Here is a 23,109-nt window from a genome sequence, read left to right on the forward strand (position 1 = left end):
TAATGCTCCAGTACTAGGAGGTCTCTTAATTTTCTGATCACAATCTCCTGAAATAGAAATGGGGGCTTTAATTTTGGTTCTGTGTGCATCAATGCCATGTAACTTTCTACGGTGTGTGTAGGTGTTAATGAAAGCTCCTTATCCTCCCATGGTTCAATCTGTCGTGTAGTGGCTCTGCTTGAAGGCGCAGATGGGGCCTCAGACAGAAGCACCCCGAGTCCCAAAGGCCCTGGGAATCTATCAGAGAGCTGCAGAAGTAGATTCAATCTAGCGGGACATGTTCTTAACATCCCTTCCATTACCCCCGTGCTGCCTGGCAACCATCGCCACAGTCACAGGCTCCTGTTTGCATGGTGACCCCAGAGAGACTGTCCCATTGGCTGAGCACAATGCCAGAACATAAAGAAGGGTTATCCCAAAGGCCTGTGGGAGTGCTGCGCCAGCACAAATATACATAGGTGAGGGCACAAAGAGAGCGAGAGGAACTCGTCAAGGAGAGCAGCAAAAAGGGAGGGAGGGAAGGAGGGCGAGAGAAGTAAAAAAGATGCAGGAGAATAGGGGATGTAAGCAATTTAAGTTGAGTTTGTGCTATAGATCCTACACAGTATAGCTCAGCCGCTATGTGTGTGTGTGTTCACATGCACTCCAGTTTATCTCCTCCGCCTCTCTTTGGATTACTAAATCACAGCAGGAGCTACCTGCGGGTCAACAAGCATTACCATGTTTTAAATGAAACTCAAGTGAGGAAAAGAGCTCAAATTACCATACATTACCATACTCTTACTGAGTCAGGTGTTTCTTCTGCCTCCTCTGTGTGACTCGTATGTATATGTATGGAAATTCAGTTATGAAGATGTGGGGTGCATGTGTTAGCACACATGGAGATATGCAAACACACACCCTTACACTCAATTAACCCCCCAGCAGTGCCCGCGCCTCCCGCTAAACGAGCTGTCTGTCTACTCATCATTTACACAGCTCACATTATCCTTCTCCCAATTTCCCTTCAATGAATCCGTCATTCTATTTTTAAAATGCAGAAAGCGAAGCAACAGAAACACACACACACATACAGAGAGAGGGAGAGAGAGAAGAGACACCCACTCTACAGCTGCACCGAGCCTGACACCCAGCTCTTGACTTTGACGGGAAAATGGCGGGCCTTTGAGGAGTGAGTGACTCAGATTGCACTATCCCGTAAAGGCACTTGTTCTGCTAACTAAGAGTTTCACGGAGAACCACATTTTCATGTGTATTTCATCCTGCACTCAAAGCTATAGCATGCTTTCACACACATTCGCCAACAACAGTTTGCTTCAGTTGCAGCCAAAAAAAAAAAAACATGATGCAGAGGAAGAGTCCATCCACTGTGTCAAACCCACTGATGTATAAAGACGTCACACCAAACACCAAAGTGTTTTCTGTTCCTCTTTGTGTGTCTTCTCTTTCCCTCTTTTCCCATCTCTGCTGCTGGCTGCCTCGCAAGAGAGGTTTGACAGCATGAGAAAGAGAGGGAGGGAGAGAGAGGGAGAAAAGGAGACTGGACTGTGCTGTACAGGTTTGATAACTAAAGATGCATTTCAGCCGACGCTAACGTAGCTGCTCATGAGTAAAGACGCGGAGCAACATGGGCTTTGACACTTCCTTGACTCATTTTGTGAAACAGAACCGCTAACACAGCAGCACGGGAAACAGCCCAAATAAATTGAATTCAGTGTTTTAAATACAGAATGACATTTAGCTGCTTAATTCATACAGGATTTACCTGCTCCACTCCGAGGTGCCTCTCTAACTGATTTTCTACCAAATGAATGTGTTATCGTGTAGTCGCCATAAATCATTCATAAGTATCACGGGGGGATCAGAGTGAATTTATCACAGGAGATGAGAGTGAATGCTTTAGTAGCACATGTTTGATTTGATCTATAAGATCGCAACTCACGTATAAGGCGTGTGAAAGTGCTGTAGCTCAAATCAGTGGGATGTGTCAGGATGCCGGCCCAATCAATCGGACATTGTTGTATGGTATAGGCTAACAGGTTGCTTCTATGGTGTCTTGCTCTTTGCAGAAAGCCCGCTTGGCCAGGATACGAATATCCAAGACAGGAAGCTCCAATGCATTCCTCCACAGCAAGCGTAACGGCCTGTTCAACGAAGCCCTGGAGCTCACGGTAAGAAAAGCCTCTGAACCACACAGAAACCACATATACTTCACATACCACTTGCATTTTTTTTTTCTAACAATGACCCAGAACGACGACCTCCCCATCTTCTCGGAAAAATAGTTCTGAGGATTTCAGAGTGAGCAATAACGAAGTCATTGGACACAGGCCTCGCTGGCCCATCCTTTAATTATCAGTTCTTAGAATGCACACAGCATCCCATCAGAGCAGCTCGCTGTGATCTCATTCACTGAGCGGCATTTCTAATGTGAGCATCCCTGAGCCCAGCTGCCCATCTGAGGAACTGGCTTCGGGCGATGCAGCAGGAAATGTAAACACAACTCAAGGATGTTCCATGCTTCGCCAAAACGTTGTGGTTCACAAGCACTATAGTGGCCCCGGGGCTGACACAGCGCAAAAACAAAAACAAGTGCTTCTTCCTCCCTCTCCTTCTTGCTCTCTGTGTCCCTCTCTCTCTCCATCTCCCCACCCCACCCCACCCCCATCTCTCTCTCCCTCTCCTCAATAGCAGTCCTTATATTCAATCTATGTCTGAATAATGCATCGACCTCATATTGATATTGCCTCAAGAAACAATATACTGCAGGGGCTGCAGGGTAGATTTTATATATGAGTGGTTATGCTTTCTTCTGAGCAGTAAATATTTAGTGATACATTTCTTTAATAGATGTTTTCCCTCTCAAGATTTAACATTATCCCTTAACAAAACAGCATTAAAAGAGATTTCTGAGTTATCTAAAACATTCTGTGTAATTAAGGCCACTCCTTTTTCTTGTTTGTTGTAAACAGGACACAGGTATTCCATATTTTGTGAATAGGTGGTTTTATTTTGTTTATTGTAGCGGGGACACGGCTTCGTTGAGACGATCACAAACAACATTAAAAATAAATTAAATGTTAATGTTTGAATTAGGGGACAAGAGCAGTGCATATTTCTGTGCTTTATTTAGTAGAACTAACTCATTAGCACAGTCACAATTTTCTATCAATGAAAACACAATAAGAGAACTTCTTCCCTTTCCCATATTGTGCAGCGCAAGAGTAATTAAGTGCAACATTATCAGACTTTTCAGACGTGTCGGGCATCATTTAAATTCATGAGTAGCACTAGTCAGTCACCTTTGCTGTCTGCTCAGATAAACGTAGCGTTCATTTTCTTTTTGTTAAATGTATTTTTTTGTGTGTTTCATGTTTCTTTCTCCATCAGCTTCAACACTTTAAGTCCAAAGTCAACTGTTAATACATCATAAGCTCCTATATAAAGATATCTGTCATCTCAACGATATGTTAATTGGTGTAATTTAAATGCAGCTATTTACTAACAACATGTACAGCACCATGCAGAGTGACACAGTGTGTTTTGTCACTCGGCAGATCAAGCTGTTTCCACTCTACAGTATGGTGGCCACCTGGGTGGTGAGCCGTAGCCGCCTCCAGACAGACTGCTGATGCGGCTTGCGGGTGCATGTATAGCGGACGACTGAAATAACTCGGCCTAAACACCTGTGTTTTATTGCTGTGTTAGGTACAGATGAGCAGCATGAACACAGGTGAGCGGTCTTGGCTCGGACAAACCCCGAGTCATCAGTGCAGGAATACACCCTCTCAGCAAAGAACCTTCTGCTTATAGCACCAGCCGCCTGCTTAACAAACAGAAAATTGCTACTACAAATCTTCCAAACATGGCGTTTTACTTGCCTTCCGGCAGTGCTGTGGAGCATGCAGGATCAGGGCAGTAGTTTTTGTCTTTGTTTTTATATATATACAGTGTATATATATATATATATATTTATATAAACAACTCAATGACGGGGTTCTACTGGGAAAGACTGATGCAACCCATTGAAAGTCTGTATATGTGAAGCCCTTCTGTACTTCTGACAACAACAATGATGGCATTCTGCAATATACTGGAGAGACATCTTCCTAGACTCAGGCGAAGGCTTTTGTGGCTAATATTTATGACACTAATGCAGAGAAATCTGTTTTTTTCTCTGCAGCAACTCTTCTGAAAATCTACTTCCGGTAGATGTTTGATGTATAAGGCTATTACATTTCAGATCCTGTTGACAAATATTGTTCCAGATAATAATAAAAAAGTCTGCCCCAAATATTACCTCAGACACAAAGGTGTACTTCAAGCAAGCAGACAACAAAATGTTTAAAGTCTTGCAATTTAATATGATGTTTTGTCTGCTAAAAGGAAATGTTTTCTACAAGCCTTAACTCTTCCTCATGGGCCTGGTAGTAAAATGATTTACTGGACCAGTAAAACAAAACCAACATATGGACCTAAAAAGTAATACGCAAATATGCTCCTAACAAATGTTGCTTCAGTTATTTCAACTGGTTTCTTTGCTTTCTTCGATGATCCTTTTATTCTCTGACTCACCTCAACAATGCGAGTGCATCCAAACCACCGCACAACTAGAAATAGCACCCACTTGTTCAAGCGCGCGCACACACACACACATACAAATAAACATGTAAACAGGCCACAGCATAAAAAATAAGGAATATGGAAAACAAGTCATTAACAAGTCGCCTGTAGCAAGCTTTTGAAATAACAGAGATGGAGGCAAAATGTCACAATGGAAATTTTTATATGAATTGTATATTGTATACTGTATATCCATTAGGGGCGAGTTGTGCTAGAAGTCTCCCTTCCAGCACAGATCAATGCACTGGCTCCACTGATGATAGCAGACATGCCTCTCAGGGTAAGAATAGTAATGTTCCCTGTGTCTGACTGGCATGGCTGCGGCCCTGACGACTTTCTGTTCTCAACGCTATGAGCACAAGTAAAACTACCTGTCTGTTCTCCTTTTGTCTCCTCCACCAACTGAAGCAACTTCCATACAAGATGAACCTTTCAGATCAGGTACTAAGACAGCAGCCGGCCTCGCACCTCCCACATCTGATTTGTGCAAAGGAAATATATCACAGTGCTCATTTTGTGTGTTTTTGTGTATGTGTGTGTCTATGTGCACGTTTGTGTGTTACAGAGTTCCACTGAGGAGGAGCAGCGGTTAAGTAAGTCCACTTCTCTATTAGAGAGCCAGCACCATCACCTGCTGCACTGTCTGGAGAAGACCACCGTGAGTGCACACACACACACACATTTGTTTTGTTTTTTTCCACATGAATTTCAAATGTCTGAATCTTAAAATATTTATTTATCATAAAAAAGATAAAAACCCAATTTGTGCAATCATTTGTACTTCACTGTCTGGTTGTAGCTCATTAGTTGAACTGACATAACTGACATCCAAGCCCCAGTGTGTGTAGATCTACAGTGTTAGTATGTGCATGGGCAAGTGCAGCTCACTGTAGCGTGATGTCCAGTACACTGCATTTCCCTTGCGACACACGCTCATCTGTCTGTGTGTGATACGACCTCACTGTCTGTTTCAGCCTGGCACAATGTGCTGGTGCACTCACACACACACACACACACACACACACATATCCAAACTCTCATTCTGCACTCTACATATCTATGGAAATAGAACACAAGATGTATAAATGTATGTTAAAGCTATAACTACATCTGTTTTGAACCATAAACACAAGACTGATATATTATCACCTTTAAAGTTGATGTGACAAACTTGATATGGCCTGATATTCACTCCTCTTTACGCTCTGTTTTGCTCTCCACCGACCCCTGAGGGAATCACCTCGCTCTTTAGTTGCTAAATGCTCCACTAAATTGACTAGAATCAACTCTGACTGCTGTTTGTAGCTGGGCAGGTAGAGCACAGTGTGTGTTTGGAGATTTGTATGTGAAAACAACTGCCTGATGTGGCTGAAAACAACACTGATGTGAGCGGATGAGAGTAAACCAAGCAAGTCACAAAACCAAAAGAACAAGCCGAAAGACGATAAAGCTCTACAGAGCTGATGGGACTTTCAGATTTGAATAATGAAGTCCATTCACTGCTATTAACAAACTCCTTTCACACACAAGAAGGCTTGTGATCCATTTTTGATATATAAGTGCTGGTTATAGAAGCTATAACTATAGAAAATTGACTCTGAACTGTGCTTTGAAACATGAAAAACATGTTTCTAATGTTCGTGTGCATTCACTTACATACACACACAGACACAGACAGACAGACACATACCTGCCTATATAAAAAATAATCATCACACATTCTCTAAAGAGTTATTGACCCAGGCTATGAAGCAGAAAATGACAGTCTATATCAAGCCGCACACAGTACATAGTCATAAATATAAATGCAGTAAATGTCACATCTTTTTTTATGGCTCTTCCCCTGTCTTCTCCCCCTGTGCCCATCTCATTCTTTTTTTCGCCTTTGTTTGCAGAACCACGAGTTTGTGGATGAGCAGTACTACCAGCAGAGCTACCTGGAAGCGGGGCTTCAAAACTACCCGTCTCGAAGCCCCTCCCTCTCCAGCCAAGACGGCGTGACGGGCACATGCTGCACCCGCCGAAGCAAGAAGCATCACACCCCTTTACCGAATTCCAGTGCCCCAGCACACATGCAGCCTTTGACACACACGCACACGCACCAACAAGGTTTGCAGGAGCTCAGCACCATCCACATCCAGCCCCTCAGCACCAGGTGAGATCAGCAAAAGACTTGAATATCCTTCAGCTTGTGCGCTGCAAATGAGAGTTTTTAGTGTCCCGTTTTTCCATTAACCTACCCTTTGAAGATATTTTGCAATCTGAATGTGAGGTGTAACTATTCATGAACAAATTTCTGTCTCAAATTTGCTCAGTAGCTTCTGTAAGTAGATGAAAGTGAAGAAAACCACTGAAAACAAAATTTCCTTTTGTAATCATGTGCTGTAACATCTGAGCAAGTGTCTTCTAACCAGACAGAACTAATGGCTAGTGGCTAGCAATAAAGGCTTCCTACCACCAGCCTAATTAGCCACCATGTAACTAATGACAGCTGACAATGAGCTGCTAATTTACTGTCAAATTGTCCCCACAACATTAATTGAACGGCCCACTTATTTTTAGTTGTCTGTGAATGTGAGAGAGAGTATTTAATTTGTCCTGAATGATCCATTACATTTTCATTTCTTCTTAAATACTATACTTAAATATTAAGTTTTCAGATATTATATTTATTATATTTATCTAAGATTCATCATTGCTGTGCAACAAGTTGAATTTAAAGTGTGACCCAATCAGACTTTCAGTACTGCCCATTGTGCTCATGGTTGACCTGTTAGCAAAAAGAACTGCAAGATGAGGTTCCCCACCAGTGTTGCTTTTCTGTCCATGTGACTAATGCGAGTCAAGTATTTATTCACCTCTCGTTGTTGGTTATGTCCACAAACTCCAGAGGAGAACATGTTTAATTTGAGAGGCACTCCAATTTCTTCACCAGCCACTGTTTACTGTTGACTCACTGTTGTTTGCTCGAAAAGGCTGCAAACCATTTTTATGAGCAGCAGAAGGATCTGCAGAGCTGCAGAGATGCTCGGTGGGTTACGGCACCTCGAGCATCCCGTTACTATTACACTGGGTCATTAGGTCAGACCGGTAATGTTCACTTAGTCACAGTGCTACCCTGATGGCTGTCTGTTTTCAGGCAACATTAAAACTCCACCTGTCCGATCTCCCCCCGCCTCCTTCTCCAACTGAAGCAACTTCCATGCAATATGATTCACGTCAGGCACGGACACAGTTGCACTGGGTCAGCTGGTTTGATGGTTATTTCAAATATATAGTTTAGCTAAATTGGAAATACACTCTCACAAATGATGAGTTCATTAAAAAAAAAAAAATGTTTTCTGGGGCCTCTGAAAGGGATTAACAGTCTTGTTTTGAAGCTCCTCAAAAGAAGTTTGAGGACGATATGTTTCTCACTTTAAAGGCCAAGGTGAACTGGTTGTGAAATATTTGACATTTTATGTAGGACTCTCCTCATCTTCGATTTGCTTTCCTCCCTTTTTTTTTCCTCCAGCCGCTCCAGTCTGAACATGCGCGTAGACGAACCAGCACCCCTGAACTGCCAGAGCAGCCAGATCACCACAGCAATCATCAGCATTCCCACGCCGCCAGTGACAACCCCTGAGGGCGATGCCCACCTGCCCGCGGGCCCCACCCACCAGAACGTTGTGAAGGTGTCCGCACTGTGAAGACTAGGGCTGCGGACGCGTCACATAGAAAGACAGATAAAGACTCATCGAGACAGACCGAGGGACAGAGGAGGACTGGGAATGGAGTAGGAGAAAGCATGCAGAGCGCTAGTCTAGCCCTGGTGGAGCCTGCCCTCTGCTGGTCATGTACTGTAACGACACGGACTCCCTGTACAGACGGAGGGTGGCTTTTAGATACAGTGTAGTGTTAGTGGTTGGTTTGCATGTGTGCGTGTATGCAAGTGTGTGTGTGTGTGTGTGTGGGTGACAGAGTGGTAAATATGTGTAGGGAGTCCTTTTAGATGAGGAAGTGAGTGAGAGTGTGCCTCTAAAAGTGTTGCCGATGAGTTCCGAGACTAAGTCATGTGTCACTGTGCACAAAGCACCTTTTTATGATTTTTGCTTCAGTTAGACTCTTTTGGTCTTTCTTTCTTTTTCTTTTTTAGCAGGAGATATTCGGGGAAAAACTCAAAAGGCAAAGAAAAAATAATACAACACATAATCAAAACGTCTTTCTCACACTGATTTGACCCTGCCCTTTTTGTTTTGTGTCATTTTGATCCACTTACCTGTCAGTAGATGATGAATATGCCACCATTCCTTTTCGGGGGTCCAATATTATTCCACTCGAGTGAAAAATCCTTTAAAAGATGAAATATGGTAGGTGTGTCTGTGACAGCGTTACCAATGAGTTTCATATTTGTGAATGAGTGTATGTGACTTTTTGCTAGATAGAGGATTTGTGACGTTTTGGATAGGAGGTATGTGCCTGTGAGTGTGTGTGTGTGTGGTCGTATGAGCCTGGGGGGGAGGGGTGTGTGAATGTGTTCGTCACAGTTGATTGAAAACCTGTGTTTCAATTCTTCTGGAAGTCTCTATGGCTCAGTATATGGTATATTTGACTAGCTGCCACTCTGAAGGGTTTATTGCACATATTTCTGTCTGAAATTCTCAGCTGCGAGCCTTTTACACAATATGTGCCTGTTTTGCTGGAGTAAAAGGAGATTTATTTGTTTTTATAGTTTTCTGAACTCCCCTGCCCTCCTGCCTGTTTTGTTCCCTTTTGGCTCCTACAGCCCGACGGACCTCAGATAAGTCAATTCTCTAACAAAGAAACCAAAAAAGGAAAAAAAAAAAAAAACAGAAAAGAAAAAAACATTTTAATTCAAACCACCACAATTAAAAGCACAAGGTGTTTGCTGAGAATTTCCGACACAAATCTGTCCTGAGCCCCGGTTCTTTGTGAATATTGTTAATAGAATATTTTGTAATATTTGACCATCGTTTGGCAGAACCAGTGAAGCTGTCCTCTCGTTCTCTCTCTCTCTCTTACACTTTCTTTCTCTCTCTCTTTCTTTCTTTCTCTCGCTCTCTCTCTTGTTGTTGTCCTGTTGTATCCCTACCTCCTGTGTGAACAACAGTATGCTTTCGGTAGTCTTTCTAGCTGTCAACGTTTTTTCTTCCCCAAACTCAGCAGGCGTTTTTTCAAAGCTGTTGAGTATGTGTGTACTCTATGTGGTTAGGAAACTTGGTGTTTGTACTTTTTGTCCTCCTTGGTGTTTCAAAGGATTTTATTTACTTTATCTTTTGGAGAACTTAAAGCAGGGAGGTCTGTTGTTAACGGTGACCACAGAGACACGGAGGAGGACACTGGATGAGCCATCCACAGATCTCTGTCACCAAAAACATGTGCTATTCTGTCCGTTCTCCCGGCTCACAGACCCCACCCTGAAACTTTAGTATTACCCACCATCAAATCCCATCAAAGTTGACCTTTGTAACTATGGACGGTGACCTTTTAGCTCTGCTAACCTCCGAGCTGATGCCTCTCTCTGTTGGCCTTTTTCATCTTGAATGTCATTGCGAGTCCCAACAGCTCCAGAGACAGTTAGGTTTGTCTTTGTTTAGGTGGATGAGACCACTGCTGGGATTTCACTGAGGAACAGCTTCAGTCACAGCAGACCAAGCACCCACTTCTGCTCCGTGTAGATGAAATACAACGTTGATCAAGAGCACACAGACAGGGCTACAAATACACTGATATTTCAGCATACTGTCCATCAGCCAGGAGCATATTTCAAAAGCAATACGTGAATTGGTCTAACATTATGTCTGCCCATATGTAGCTGATGTTTTTTTCCTCTCCTGTAGATTATAGTTAAAACGACTGTCAAACTAGCAGCGAAATGTATCATGGACTTTTTAAAGAGAAAGTATTTAATTACCTTAAGATGGAGATATCTTTAAAAAAAAAAAGAAAAAAAAAAAAGCTTAACCAGTTTTACACATGCATTTGTACTAAGAATTACAATTACGCATATCATCTTCATATCAGCCCATGTGGGTGGAAAGCATATTGGAACCGTATCAGTACATCAATACACTTAGACTCCTCTGTTGTGCTTTCCTTCTCTCTGATCCGGAGGGTTAGTATCAACCCGAGGAAAGCCAAAAATAATCTACTGAGTTGAAACACAGGGTGTTTTACCTCTGATATTCCTAGTAGTGAGCTAATACGACTGCTGGTAATTTAGTACTGTGCACAGTGATGACAGCTGCCTAGATCCAGTATTAGTGTTTAGTCAAACTGTGCAAATTAACCTGGAGTTAAAAAAAAAAAAACAAAGACAAGAAGACAAGCACAGACAGGCGGAGCTTTTTCAGTGTAATTTTAAAACTGGGGTTAAAGACATTGACTTCATATTCACAGCATCAAGTCTGACATTTAGAATCTATGGGAAACTACAACAAGGATCTGACATAGGTAACGGCAGAAGTGAGGATCCCTATATATTTTTTTCTGTGCATTGACAGTGATTAAATGTGATTTTTTTTTCCTGCTTTTCTGCGTCAAGAGACGGGTTGTTCTGTTACATCTGCACCTTCAAAAGGACTCCGTTTCAATAATAATGCAAATTTCTGCTCAAAGTGTCAACTGATGCATTTTTTTATTATTATTTACAAACAACAAAAACAGAGGTCTGTGATTGTGTTTGTCTCTCTTTCTCTGTTCTGTACTCTCCTTTGATTGTCTTTTTTATTCTGGGCTCAGTCAGTTTTCTTCTCACTATTTGCTTTGCCCTCCTATGCCACCTGTCGTTGTTGAGACTACTGCTGTGCGTATCTTGTCAGGTGTTGGATATTATGTATGACCTTGTCTTGTGTCCCGACTGTGAAACGCCTGATAAAACATCTATGTCTGCCACAAATACAAAATCTGTGGGCTCTCTTCTTGCCTCTCAGTCACTCTGTGTGTATGTGTGTGCGTATGTGTGTGCGTAAGGACAAGGCAGTGGCTTGTTTATATTTAGCTTCAGTGGCACTTTTAATTCCCACAGGTGTAGTCCTATCAAAGAGGAACACTTTCAGTCTCTCCGTTTTAGTGGACATCCTGGGATGGCGGAGAGGATCTTGCTCAGCTCAGAGCGAAACTGTCTAGTGACTAAGGTGTAGATGAGAGGATCCACTGCAGCCTGCATACAGGTCAGCACCACGGCTGACGTCTCCAGCTCCCTCAGCAACTGTGGGAAACACAGCAGAGAGCTTAGGATGGTGCAAGGACACAGAATATTTTTTTACTCCCCCTGCCCCCCCAAAAAAGTTTTTCTTCCTACACAGTGCAGCTACAGTATGTGGGAGGGCTTTGATAAACAATTAACTTGGTTCATTTTTTGATGAATCGTTCAGTCTAAAATCTTAAGGTAAACCTGTAAAAACATCCCACCCAGTTTCCAAGGTGACATCTACAGATTGCTTGTTTTGTTTGAACCAAAAGACTCCATTTGCAATGACAAAATAAAATGTAGAAAGGTTTTACATTTTACTGACAAATTAGCTATTAATCATCAAATCAGTTATTGTATTAACAGCTAGGTTGTTATAAAGCATTCTGCAATTTGCACTGATTTTAATGACCAGGGTTAATGACACAGTTGTGCAATGCAGCAGTCCTGGATAAATATTCAAAGGATTTTGGAGACTACTTTGTATTTTATTTGATTAATGGCTCAGTTCTGTTGTTATATATTGTTTGAAGATGTTTCCAATAGTTTGCACTATAGAACAAGTGTTAGAAGCCCCACTGATTTCTGTGTATTTTTGCAGGTCTGTGTTGTGTTGTTGAGATGCACTGGGGTTCTGTTTTTAAGACAGAAAGTAGTAGGGTATTGCGTGAACAAAACAAAAAGAAAAAACAGAAAACTGCCACACTCACTGTGTCCGTGTCCTGCCAAGAGTTGACATTGACTAGCAAAATAACCACCATGGGCACCCAGAATAGCGTGAACGCAATGATTATGTACCCAAAACGCTGCGCCACTTTCCCCTCCATCCGCTTCTTCCCCTGCTCCTTGGCCCCGGGGGTCAGGAGACACACCGCCCCGACGATCTCCGGAGGTCTCCCCGGGGCGCGGCAGCCTCCAACCGTGGACGCGTCCGGCGCGCAGGAAGCACCGGCCTCGGCCACCAGGAGCACCGCCTGATGGGGATGAAGCGGCGGGCTGCTGGAGCCCACGGGGGGCAGAGCCTTCAAAGACCCCTGTGGAGGTGCCGCCGGGTGGGCAGAGACGCTGAGCCAGGCCCAGGTGTGCTCAGACACCGTGGGCCTCAGCTGGACTCCCCGGTGGAACCGTGCCTTCCGGTGCTTCCTCACAACTCTGTATATGCGCAGGTAGTGGATGACGATGAGAGTGAGGCAGAGCCCCCACACCGGCACCAGCACGTAGGGTCCAAAAGGATCCGAGTACTGGAGTCGCTCCCCCTCTCCTCCTCCGTGCCCCCCGATGTGCGGACGACAGAGCATGTAAAAAAGCGCGTTCTTGGACAGAGTCAGAGAGATTACAGCCAGGATGAGGCCGCACGCCCAGATGGACAGGATCCAGACACGGACCCTGGCTTTCCTCCTCTCGGTTTGGAAAGGGAAAGCGATGGCTTGGAAGCGCTCCACGCTGATGCTGACCAGCGTGAGCAGCTGGACGCAGCTGCACAGGGCATAGGTGAACTGCTGCAGGGTGCACACGGACACGGACACCCGGTCCTCCTTCCCGTAGCGCAGGAAGGAGAAGAGCAGCAGCGGCGTGTCCACGGAGCACTTGAGGAGGTCACTGGCGGCCAAGCTGACCAGCAGCGCGTTGTTGCAGGTCTGCAGGCTCTTGGTCCTGGAAACGACCCAACAGATCCACAAGTTTCCGGGTAAACCCAGGATTAGTGTTAAAGTCAAGACCGTGCAGTTAAACAGGAGAAAGATAGTGTTCACGTGAGTCTCATTGTGTGCGTCTGTCTCATTCCACAAAGTGTGAATATCCATAATTTCACCTGCGTCTTGTTTCCCTCTAATTAAGCAATTTAAAGCTGAAATCTCTTCTCAATCTTACAAACTATCTCTTGACTCCAGTCCACATCAGTGTGCAGCAGCTCATAGAGAGAGTTCATCTCTACTGCTGCATAATGATGATTTGAATTGGTGGCATAAAATGCTACAGATGGTTTAAAGGGAAAAAAAAAAAAGCTGAAGTGGACCTGTGGTTTAAATTAATTTATTCAAGGGTGTTTGCCTTTTGTGTTGCCTGGCACTGATTGGGTGAATGGTAGGTAGCGGCTGATTAGGCTGTAATCAGAGGGTATGTGGAGTTGTCTGACCTTGCTGAAGAGAGTACATACAGTGAATTGCACAGACCCCCCACCCTCTTCACCTTCTATAAACACTTGGTTGGTTGTGTATACTTAACGTTGTTATTGTGTGAGGCTGAAAGCAACAGAAAAAAGGGTTTTTGTTTTGAAATTCATGCTGCGTACTGGTAATTTATTAGAAAAATAACATGTACAAAAAAAAGTACACACTCAAAACAAAACACAAGTGATGTGTGTTGTCCCATTTCATTTTAGAGATTTGTCTCACAAGAAAACAAACTAGACAGATCTAGATAGACAGACGTAGATGAGTCAGTGTTTCAGGAGTTCCTCCACGTAGACGGCGTTCATACGGTAGGCTGCCATCCAGTTGTGAGCCACGCTGTAGTGGCTCTGGTAGCCTCGCTCTTGAAAAGGAGACATGGAGGCGTAGTAATCGTTCCAGGCTCTGTAGCAGGCTCTCCAGTAAATTTCAGCACTGCGCTCCTCCTCCTCATCCTCATCCTCCTCTTCTTCTTCTTCTTCATCCTGTTCCTGTTGGTCCCTGTCCCTCTTTCGCTCTCTATCCATCTTTTCTGAGAGCTTTTTGCTCCGTTTCCTAATCTCTTCTTTCATCTTTCTTGATTCATTTCTGCCAGTCTGCGCCGGAGCGGCTTGATTGGTTTCCCTGTTTGAATGTGCACCAGGCGTCGGATCATAGCTCTCAGGCTGAGACAAATCTCTCCCATTTGATGCACCAGTTGTCTGGTGATATATTTTGGGTGCAGAAGTGGGATAAGCTTTTGGATTTGATTTGAGCTTGGACACAGTTGGTGTGTTTCTAGCATCAGTCTGAGATTGCATCACTGCTCTGTATTCACCTCCTCTGGTGGGATTTGAACTTCCCACTGTCTCATTATCCTGCTGCTGCTCCTCTTCCATGTCCGACTGGGAGCTTGAAACAGAAACTGACCTTGGAGGTGAACGCTTCGCTGCGTAGCGGACTCTAGTTTGTGTTAAACTTGGAGCTTCATCATCATAAAGTGTGACAGACTCCCTGTGCTCGTTCTGGTCGCCGGGGCCGCCCTCCTCCCGACCTTTGAACTCCCTGATGACCTCCACCGTTCTCCCCAACCCTGTGGTAATGAAGCTGTGGAAGTCCTGCTCAGCTTCCTCGAAGGTCATAAATCTTGACCTGGGACTCTTGAACGAGCTGAGGGGAGGGATCTTCGGTAGCGCGTCCTGCAGCTGTTTTCGAGTCTGCGCCGCCTGAGTAGGAGGAGGAGAAAGAGAAAGAGGAGGAGGAGGAGGAGGAGGAGATCCTTTCCTAGCGTTCCCGTCACCATGTCCTCCACGCCTGGGTGTTGGATAGGTCTTTTCTGGCCTTGTTGGTTCACTGCGCTCTGTAGCTCGGTCTGCGATGGGCGCATCAGCAGATGAAGGCGCTTTAACCTTGTCGCGCCTCTTCTTCTCTGATCTGGAGACAAGCTGGGGCAACGAGCTGGGAGTGGACGCCTCGGTGCAGACGTCCCAATCACACGCCTCGTCCATCAGCCCGGGCTCTATGGTGGCTGGAGAGACAGAGGACGGATGAGACTGGAACTACTTTCCCATATTAAAGGGATAGTTCAACATTTTGAAAAATTGGCCCATTGCCATAATCCCTATAGTCATAGCAGTAGGTGCGTTACCTTTATTTTTCGGTGTAAGCTATTTTTAGAATGGCGGAGCAGAGCCGCAAACTGCTCAGAGCTACGCTACGGGGGCTAGTGGGATTTCTTGGTTCCCCTCATCAAACTCATCAAATACACAATCCAACAACTCCACAACGCTCTGGTGGACAAGTTGTGGCCTGCACATTCACCACGCTATGAGATAATAACGCAACGTTACGAGACAGAGTTGTTTTCGAGGTAAATTCATGCAAAACCGCTGATGCGCGTTCCCGTCAGGGTCAGTTTTTCGGCAAGCAGTCTCTGCATTTGCCTCGAAAACAACTCTGTCTCAAAATGTTCTATTATTATCTCATAGCGTGGTGAATGTGCAGGTCACAACTTTTCCACCAGAGCGTTTTGGAGTTGTTGGATTGTGTATTTGATTAGTTTGATGAGGGAAACCAAGAAATCCCATTAGCCTCCGTAGCGTAAATGGTAAATGGTCTGTATTTATATAGCGCTTTAACTATACCTGAACGATACCCAAAGCGCTTTATAGTACATACATCGCATTCACCCATTCACACACACATTCACACACTGATGGCGTAGCTCTGAGCAGCTCGTGGCCCTTTAACAGAAAAACTAAAGACTTTCTTATAAATAGAAAAAATGACATGTGCTGCATGTAAAAACTCTGACTGCACTTACATGGCAGTACGGACAGGATCAGGCCGCACTTTTGAGCAATAGCCATCATCTTGTTCTCCTCCTCACCATGGCAACAGTAGGTCACAGCCAGCCCCTGAGTGCCTACAAACAAAATGTAATCCTGATGAGAACCTATTCACACAGCAGGCGGGGGTAAGGGAGGGAGTGTGAGTTGTGTGACAGGTGCACACACACACACACACATAGTACACATGCCAAGATTGAATTACCTTCAGTTTTCAAGACAACACAAGTTCAGTCAAGATAATTATAATTAAATGCACATGATTAGGAACCTATTGACCTAATGAGAAGGGTCAGACCTGCTGATCCCTGAGAGAAAAGCTAATTCTCAAAGATGCTGTTCCACTCTGAGACGAAGAGGAAATTAATGAGGCAAATCTAATCTAATGCAGAGCAAGAGAACAGGTGAAGGAAACTGTTGCTACGAGTATTACAGCACCAGAGGAGCAATGGGACTGTAACACCGAACTGGATTTTTGTCTGTTCGTACACGATCTCAAAGGATAGGAGTGAATACAGCAAGATGAAGCTGCTTCTTCTCTCCTTTTAACTCTTAGTCATCATCACCCTGAAGCTATTTTAGTTTTGGTTTTCAGTCAAGTTGGTGGGCGAAAGTGTCCAACAGACAACAACATGTCGTCTCCTCCAAAATGTGATCCAAGCAGAGGACAGACTCTGCAATAATGAGGCAACCTCACTGCAGTGCAGACACCCTCTCCTCCTCCCGCACACTGTCATCATCAGCCACCTGCGCTTCCTGACCGGGGAGGGGGGGGTTGTGTGAAAAGGTGGAAATGCTGAACATCATATAACACTGTCGCTGCTGATTTCCGTCTCCCGCTCTCATCAAAACCGAATCAGAGACTCACCAAAGCGTCCCGCGCGTCCAATTCTGTGCATGTAGGTCTCCCAGTCCTGTGGCACATCCAGGTTTATCACCAAGTTGACTTTGTCTGCATCTATACCTCTGGAAGTCTTGACAGGAATAAAAAAGAGAAAAGAGAGAAAATGAGATGACGAACCCAAGACTGCAAGATTTCATACAAGAAGAAAAGAAGAACACAAGTGACGGGAGACATATGGAAAGTGCGGTGATGAAAGATGTGTGTGTCTCACCAGGTCAGTGGAGATGAGCACCCTGCACTGGTACTGCTTCAGCTTTGACATCGCCTCCAGCCTCTGGTCCTGAGTCAGGCCACCTGAACAGGTCATCACACACTGTCACATGAAATCTGATCAACTGAAATCTACTCTGCAAAGAGACAGCCAGCAACACAAACCCTATGTATGCTCCCTCTTTCACAAAAAGAGAAGAATTCAAGAGCTGAAACTTTTGATCAACAATAAAATGGCAGAGTAAAAAATGTATAATTTGATTGTCAAATGCCAAATATTATCTTTTCCCAGCTTTTCAATTAAGATTTTTTTTTGTCTCATATGATAAACTAAATTATCTCCTGGGTTTGTTGTTTTGGACTTAATTAACAACCAATAAAATCCAGAAAATAGTCCTCAGATGAAGCAAAAATGACAACACTAGTTAGTTGCCACTCAAATTCACAGCAATTGTGTATTTCAGTTAATTATTTTCTCCAACTGTAGATTTATAAGTCCGAGATATCAAAAGCGATGTCAAATATATGTATATGTAAATATGCAGTTTTGCACTAACAGTCAAAAACTACTCAAATATAATAGTCCAAATACTGTTGTGCGTGTTTTTTAATCACCTAAATTATTAATCAATTATCAATTTTTACCATTACCATGTCACACAAATATCCCTGGTTTTCAAAGGCCCACCTCACCTGAGATACAAACAGCAGGTAAGCCTTTGGAGGACAGGATGTCTGCCAGGTGCTGAGCCCTGTGGGAGCAAATCCAACATGAATGAAACTGTTTCATTTGCTGATACGCACAACAGCGCACCTATGAGGATGAGGGAGAGCAGTGAAATGATGTGTTACCTTGTGTGTAGGTTGGAAAACACCAGGGCCTGGTTGAACGGGATTTTACTGAAAAGCTCGAGCAAGTGTTGCACCTTCTCCTCGAAAACCCTGTGAGGTAACGGATGGGACTGCACCAGCTTGTAATACTGCTTCAGACCTGGCAGGGGGCACACAAGGATCACACACACAGAGAGAGAGAGGAGAATATTAATTCCTGTAACTTTGACTGTTGAGTAAACACAGCCGCAGACATATTTATGAATGTCAAATCTCATTTTGTTAAATCTCAGATGAAGCCATTTTCCACTGTTCATTCTGTGCATACTGACCAAACAAAACAAAAAAACGTGAACGTAAACAGAAAGCCTAAATTTGATTCTGTCAAAGAGATGAATGTTTTCACTGCAGGCCTTATGTTGCTCTTTGTTTACTGTCAGACACCTCACACCCTCGGGAGGAGATGACATTTTCAGCCAGGAAACAAGCCCTGAATACATGTCACAGCACAAACTATATTATCCCATCAGTGCGGTCTCATTTGGCGGAGACTCTGGCCGTGCTCAGACTGTGGAGTCAGCAGATGTGGTCAGGACACACACTGTTGAGAAGGTGGGGCCACATGTGGCTCACACCACCTCCTAATGTGGTGTGAGCGCATTCACATTTACAGCAGCCCACAGTAGGTAATTGTAAATATGTTAATTATTAGATTTGGGACTTTGCCTAATACAAGGGAGACTTTCACCTTTCCCCTGAGCTTTTTGCAGTATTGTGTTAAAGGGACTACGAGGACTTTCGGAAAGCAAAGTGTTTTCACACTACATTTCCCATGAGCCTCCCCGCGCATGGTGGAATTCTTGGACCAGCGCAAGACAGACGAAAGCGAAAGCATTTGCCAAGAATGTTTTCATTAATCAAGAACAAAAGTCGGAGGTTCGAAGACGATCAGATACCATCGTAGTTCCGACCATAAACGATGCCAACTAGTAATACGGCTGCATTATTCCCATGACCCGCGGGGCAGCGTCCAGGAAACCGAAACTAGGAAATGCTGGGCGAGTCGAACACTAAATAATATCAAAATAACTATAAAGACAAAACGATATATTTATCGAAAATGGACCCATTAACAAGTGTGGGTAACGTAGATTCATTCACATTAATATGAGACTCTTTGATAACCGAAAGCAAACTTCTCGGGGTCTCTTTAAACACAGGGTCTTACCTTTGAGGCCCATGTCACTGGGATTGAGTCTAACAAAGGTGGGCTCTCTCATGTAGCGGGTAAGGTGCTGCGCAAGGGATTCTGGGTAGGTGGCAGAGAGCGCAAGCATCTGTTTGTTCACAGGAAGGGAGGAGAAGATCCAGCTGAGGAGGAGCAGATTGGAGAGTTTGTAAATGTGCAGTATTTCTATTAGAACAATCTGTCTGTTATATTTCATAATCATTATTATTATTACTTTCTAAATCTTACTTTATCTGCTCCTGGAAGCTGCCCTCTTCCAGCAGCTTGTCTGCCTCATCCAGGACAAAGAGTCGGATGCTGGCGGTGGACAACATGCCCAACTCGATGAGCTGCTTGATACGACCTGAGAAACAAAACCAGGGACAGTTCCAGCACACAGGTATGAGACGATTACATGAACAGGTTGCAGCTCTTTATTAATATTCCACCGGCCTCTTACCAGGGGAGCCCACAGCTACGTGGCACTTCTTCAGGTGGTGTTTGTCCTGACTCACTGGCCTGCCCCCGATGAAAACATGGCACTCCAGGCCCTCCAGAGCACAGCCTATGGCCATGACCACTGAGTGGATCTGCACCGCTATCTCACGTGTAGGAGCCAAGACGAGAACCTGCAGGAGGAAAAAAAAAAGGGGTTGTTTGTGAAGAAAGTTAGAAGTCAACAACCACTTACATTTGATTGGGAGCAGATTAGATCTGGACAGGTGAGTGGTCCCTATTCAGTAAGACCCTATGGCTAATAAGAAGAAAGACAGTGCACCAGAATGTAGACAGTTCATCAACAAAGCCACATATGTGTCTCCTTTATCAATTACTGTCCTTTTTCATCTATACCTCTGACACTAAGCATCTTAAACTCAGCAGATTTACACCCCCAAAACCAAAGTGATTACTGAGCCTCATGACCACCTGCTGTTGGTAATAACGGGTCGTGGTAATCTACAAAATAAAACTTTTGTTTTCCCCTCAGTTTAATTACTTATTACTTGAAAAAGTGCATCCGTCAGTGAGATTTAAATACTGGGAACTTATTTTTTATATTTGTAATCTAACATACAAACAGTATAGTAGAGTTGATCTCAAACTCCAAGTATCCACATCTCTAAAGGAACACACACACACATACATGCACATATAGCTACAAAGGGGAAAATTATTAAAAAATAAAATCTTGTTTTCCACTGTGGAGTAAAAGTGCTCACCTGAGTTGCAGGATTCTCCAGGACCAGAGAGTCCAGGGCGATAGTGCAGAACACACATGTCTTTCCTGTGCCAGACTTGGCCTGTACAATCAAATCTGAAACAGCAGATGGACAATGAAAGGCTGAGCAATTTGTCAGGAAAATCGTGATCACAATTTCGACTTCCTCAGCTAATTACACTTGATTAATATTGATGCTTTGTGACTAGAGTGCCCACCCTGCTGCCTCAAGTGCCTCCTATCCACAGTTTTTTCCTATGACCATTTATGTGCGTTCACTTCAAGTACACTAACGGCTCTCTGCCTCACAGCTGCAGGCCAGAGCTTCTGCACAACACAGACATCCTGCAAGAAACAATAACCGTTGGAATAAATAACTTCATCTGGATGTGGGGATGTGGGGGTATCTGTAAGGCAGTTACAAACACAATCACAATTTCTGTTCATCAAAGAATTATTTTACACATGCATGTAGTATACTTATATATAAGTAATTATCATTTATGGTCATTATTTTAGCCACATTGTTCTATATGACACCCCAAAAATAGCAAATTAAGTAATTCTGCAAGCTAAATAATGAAATTGTAATGTGAAAGATAATATAGTTTAGTTATAAAGACACAATCAAAGGGATCCCCATGATGCCGCTGTCATTTTGACTGGAAGTTTGTTCTGCTGAAAATAGCTACTTGGACAAAAAAACACTGACACCATGTTCTGTGGATTATATAGATTATCATGGAGGCTGTTCATGGGAAATTATTGCACCAGAAACTAGCCTACATCTGATCGCATTCTGGTGGTGGTGGCAGAAATCAGACAGTGGATGTTTCTCAACAAAATTAAAACCAAAATTAGGAGACATGGAGGGAGCTGGGGTAATAAGGGGTGAGATGTCTAATTGTCAACCGACTCTTTGACATTATACAGGACATACAGTGGTGGCCAAAATTATTAGAACAGCCTACAGCAGCACATTTCTCTGCCATACTGTCAATATATTTCCTGAGAACTTCAACACTAATGTTATCGCATGCCTTCTGATACTCAAGCCAAAGGTTTTCCTTTAAATGTATAATAGAGCTATCCAGTTTATTTTTCCAACTTTCCCAAAATTGATGATCGATGGGTCCGGACTTTTCAGGAAAATTACCTAAATCTTCTTATGATGGCTCTATTCTATGGTTTATAGAGTAGGCCTATAATGATGATTACCCTAATGGCCAATCCAACAACAACAACTGAAACTTCCTAAATATGCCAAGTGTTCTGATAATTTTGGTCACCAGTCTATGCAATAAAATTAAAACGAAAACGATGGCATTTCCAGCTCTGCATGAGTCAGTCAAGGTGATGTGGGATTAAAGAGGTGGATCACATTAATACATGGGTTTAAGAGACAAGTTCCACACATGCAGCATAAAGGTCTCTCTCTCTCTCTGTTATTATGTGCTATAATATATTGACACTGATGATGTGCCGCTGTGTAATCCTAAATTTGAAAATAAAATAAAAAACCGCGGAGTGGTCCACACTGTACTGTAGCTCTGAACCCACCGAGTCCGCAGCGGCCCAGCGGGATGGCTTTGAGCTGGATCGGGGAGGGTTTCTGAAACCCTGCGGCGGACAGTCCCTCCAGGACGGGCTGAGAAAGCAGCAGCGAGCCGAAGTCGATCCCATCCGACAAAATAACATCGTCGGTGCGCTTTCTGGTCTCTATATCGTGGGCTGCGCGTCTCACGGAGGACGCCATGTTGGCTGAGTGTGTTTACAACCGGAGCGTGCAGCCGGTTGAAGGCGTCGTGATGCTGCTGCTGCAGACCTGCGCCTCTACCGCCCTCTAGTGACCAGGAGGGGGACTGCAGAGCTGTGAATACAACTAAATGGAAAGATTGAAATTGCTCCCTTTCCTTCTCCTGGCTGCAACCAAAGAGGATCACTAGGATTATGATTACAGACCCTGCAGACATGTAAAAGCCCCCCAAAAGCTTTTAACATATCAGCAAAATACAGAGGCTATTTGTTTTCATATGTCTACATGCATCACATTGTGGTTGTTAACACATTTCCTAAACATAAAAACAAAATATTCACATCAAAATGGTGCATATATACATGTATCCAAGGTTATGAAATTAGGATATCAAAACGATACTCAGATACAGAAGCGTGATTAGGCTATTTCAACATTATTTTCTTAGCTTCACAAGAAAAAACGTGACAGTCTGAGCAGTGTCAGATCGATATATTGTTTTCAGTTTGTAATTGAGAAGTGCTCTGTGGGTGAAAGTTGACAGTGTTGCACTGCATTAGTTGTGTTAATGAATGCCTCATGTCCATGCCTCATTACTCAGTGGCAGCTTTGAACTAAGCAATCGTGGAAAGTGCAGTCAGATTAGACAGA

General features: G+C 43.7%; 3 protein-coding genes across 3 annotated transcripts in view; 1 reads left to right on the top strand and 2 right to left on the bottom strand.

Annotated features, from left to right (window-relative positions):
- kcnd3 (potassium voltage-gated channel, Shal-related subfamily, member 3) overlaps positions 1 to 8,312 on the top strand; it is a gene marked incomplete at its 3' end in the record, with an annotated part of 109,072 nt that extends 100,760 nt beyond the window's left edge. The window contains exons 3-7 of the mRNA XM_083975041.1: positions 2,070 to 2,171; positions 5,032 to 5,064; positions 5,189 to 5,281; positions 6,519 to 6,778; positions 8,138 to 8,312. Coding sequence (XP_083831167.1) covers positions 2,070 to 2,171; positions 5,032 to 5,064; positions 5,189 to 5,281; positions 6,519 to 6,778; positions 8,138 to 8,312 — 663 coding nt within the window. The remainder of the gene's footprint in view (positions 1 to 2,069; positions 2,172 to 5,031; positions 5,065 to 5,188; positions 5,282 to 6,518; positions 6,779 to 8,137) is intronic.
- Positions 8,313 to 11,658: 3,346 nt separating this feature from the next.
- On the bottom strand, positions 11,659 to 13,617 carry LOC310988106 (neuropeptide Y receptor type 4-like; the record flags this gene model as incomplete). The annotated part of the gene is made up of 2 exons (XM_083974620.1): positions 11,659 to 11,833; positions 12,526 to 13,617. The coding sequence occupies 2 exons, from the start codon at positions 13,615 to 13,617 to the stop codon at positions 11,678 to 11,680; spliced, it is 1,248 nt and encodes a 415-aa protein (XP_083830746.1). The 3' UTR covers positions 11,659 to 11,677.
- Positions 13,618 to 14,155: 538 nt separating this feature from the next.
- Positions 14,156 to 22,458, bottom strand: ddx20 (DEAD (Asp-Glu-Ala-Asp) box polypeptide 20; the record flags this gene model as incomplete). The annotated part of the gene is made up of 11 exons (XM_083975049.1): positions 14,156 to 15,490; positions 16,286 to 16,387; positions 17,179 to 17,284; positions 17,426 to 17,508; positions 18,118 to 18,176; positions 18,277 to 18,415; positions 19,484 to 19,626; positions 19,733 to 19,847; positions 19,944 to 20,112; positions 20,704 to 20,798; positions 22,263 to 22,458. The coding sequence occupies 11 exons, from the start codon at positions 22,456 to 22,458 to the stop codon at positions 14,253 to 14,255; spliced, it is 2,445 nt and encodes an 814-aa protein (XP_083831175.1). The 3' UTR covers positions 14,156 to 14,252.
- Between the last annotated feature and the right edge of the window lie 651 nt (positions 22,459 to 23,109).

This window comes from Trachurus trachurus, assembly GCF_905171665.1.
Source record: "Trachurus trachurus genome assembly, chromosome: 7".
Lineage (NCBI taxonomy): Eukaryota > Metazoa > Chordata > Actinopteri > Carangiformes > Carangidae > Trachurus > Trachurus trachurus.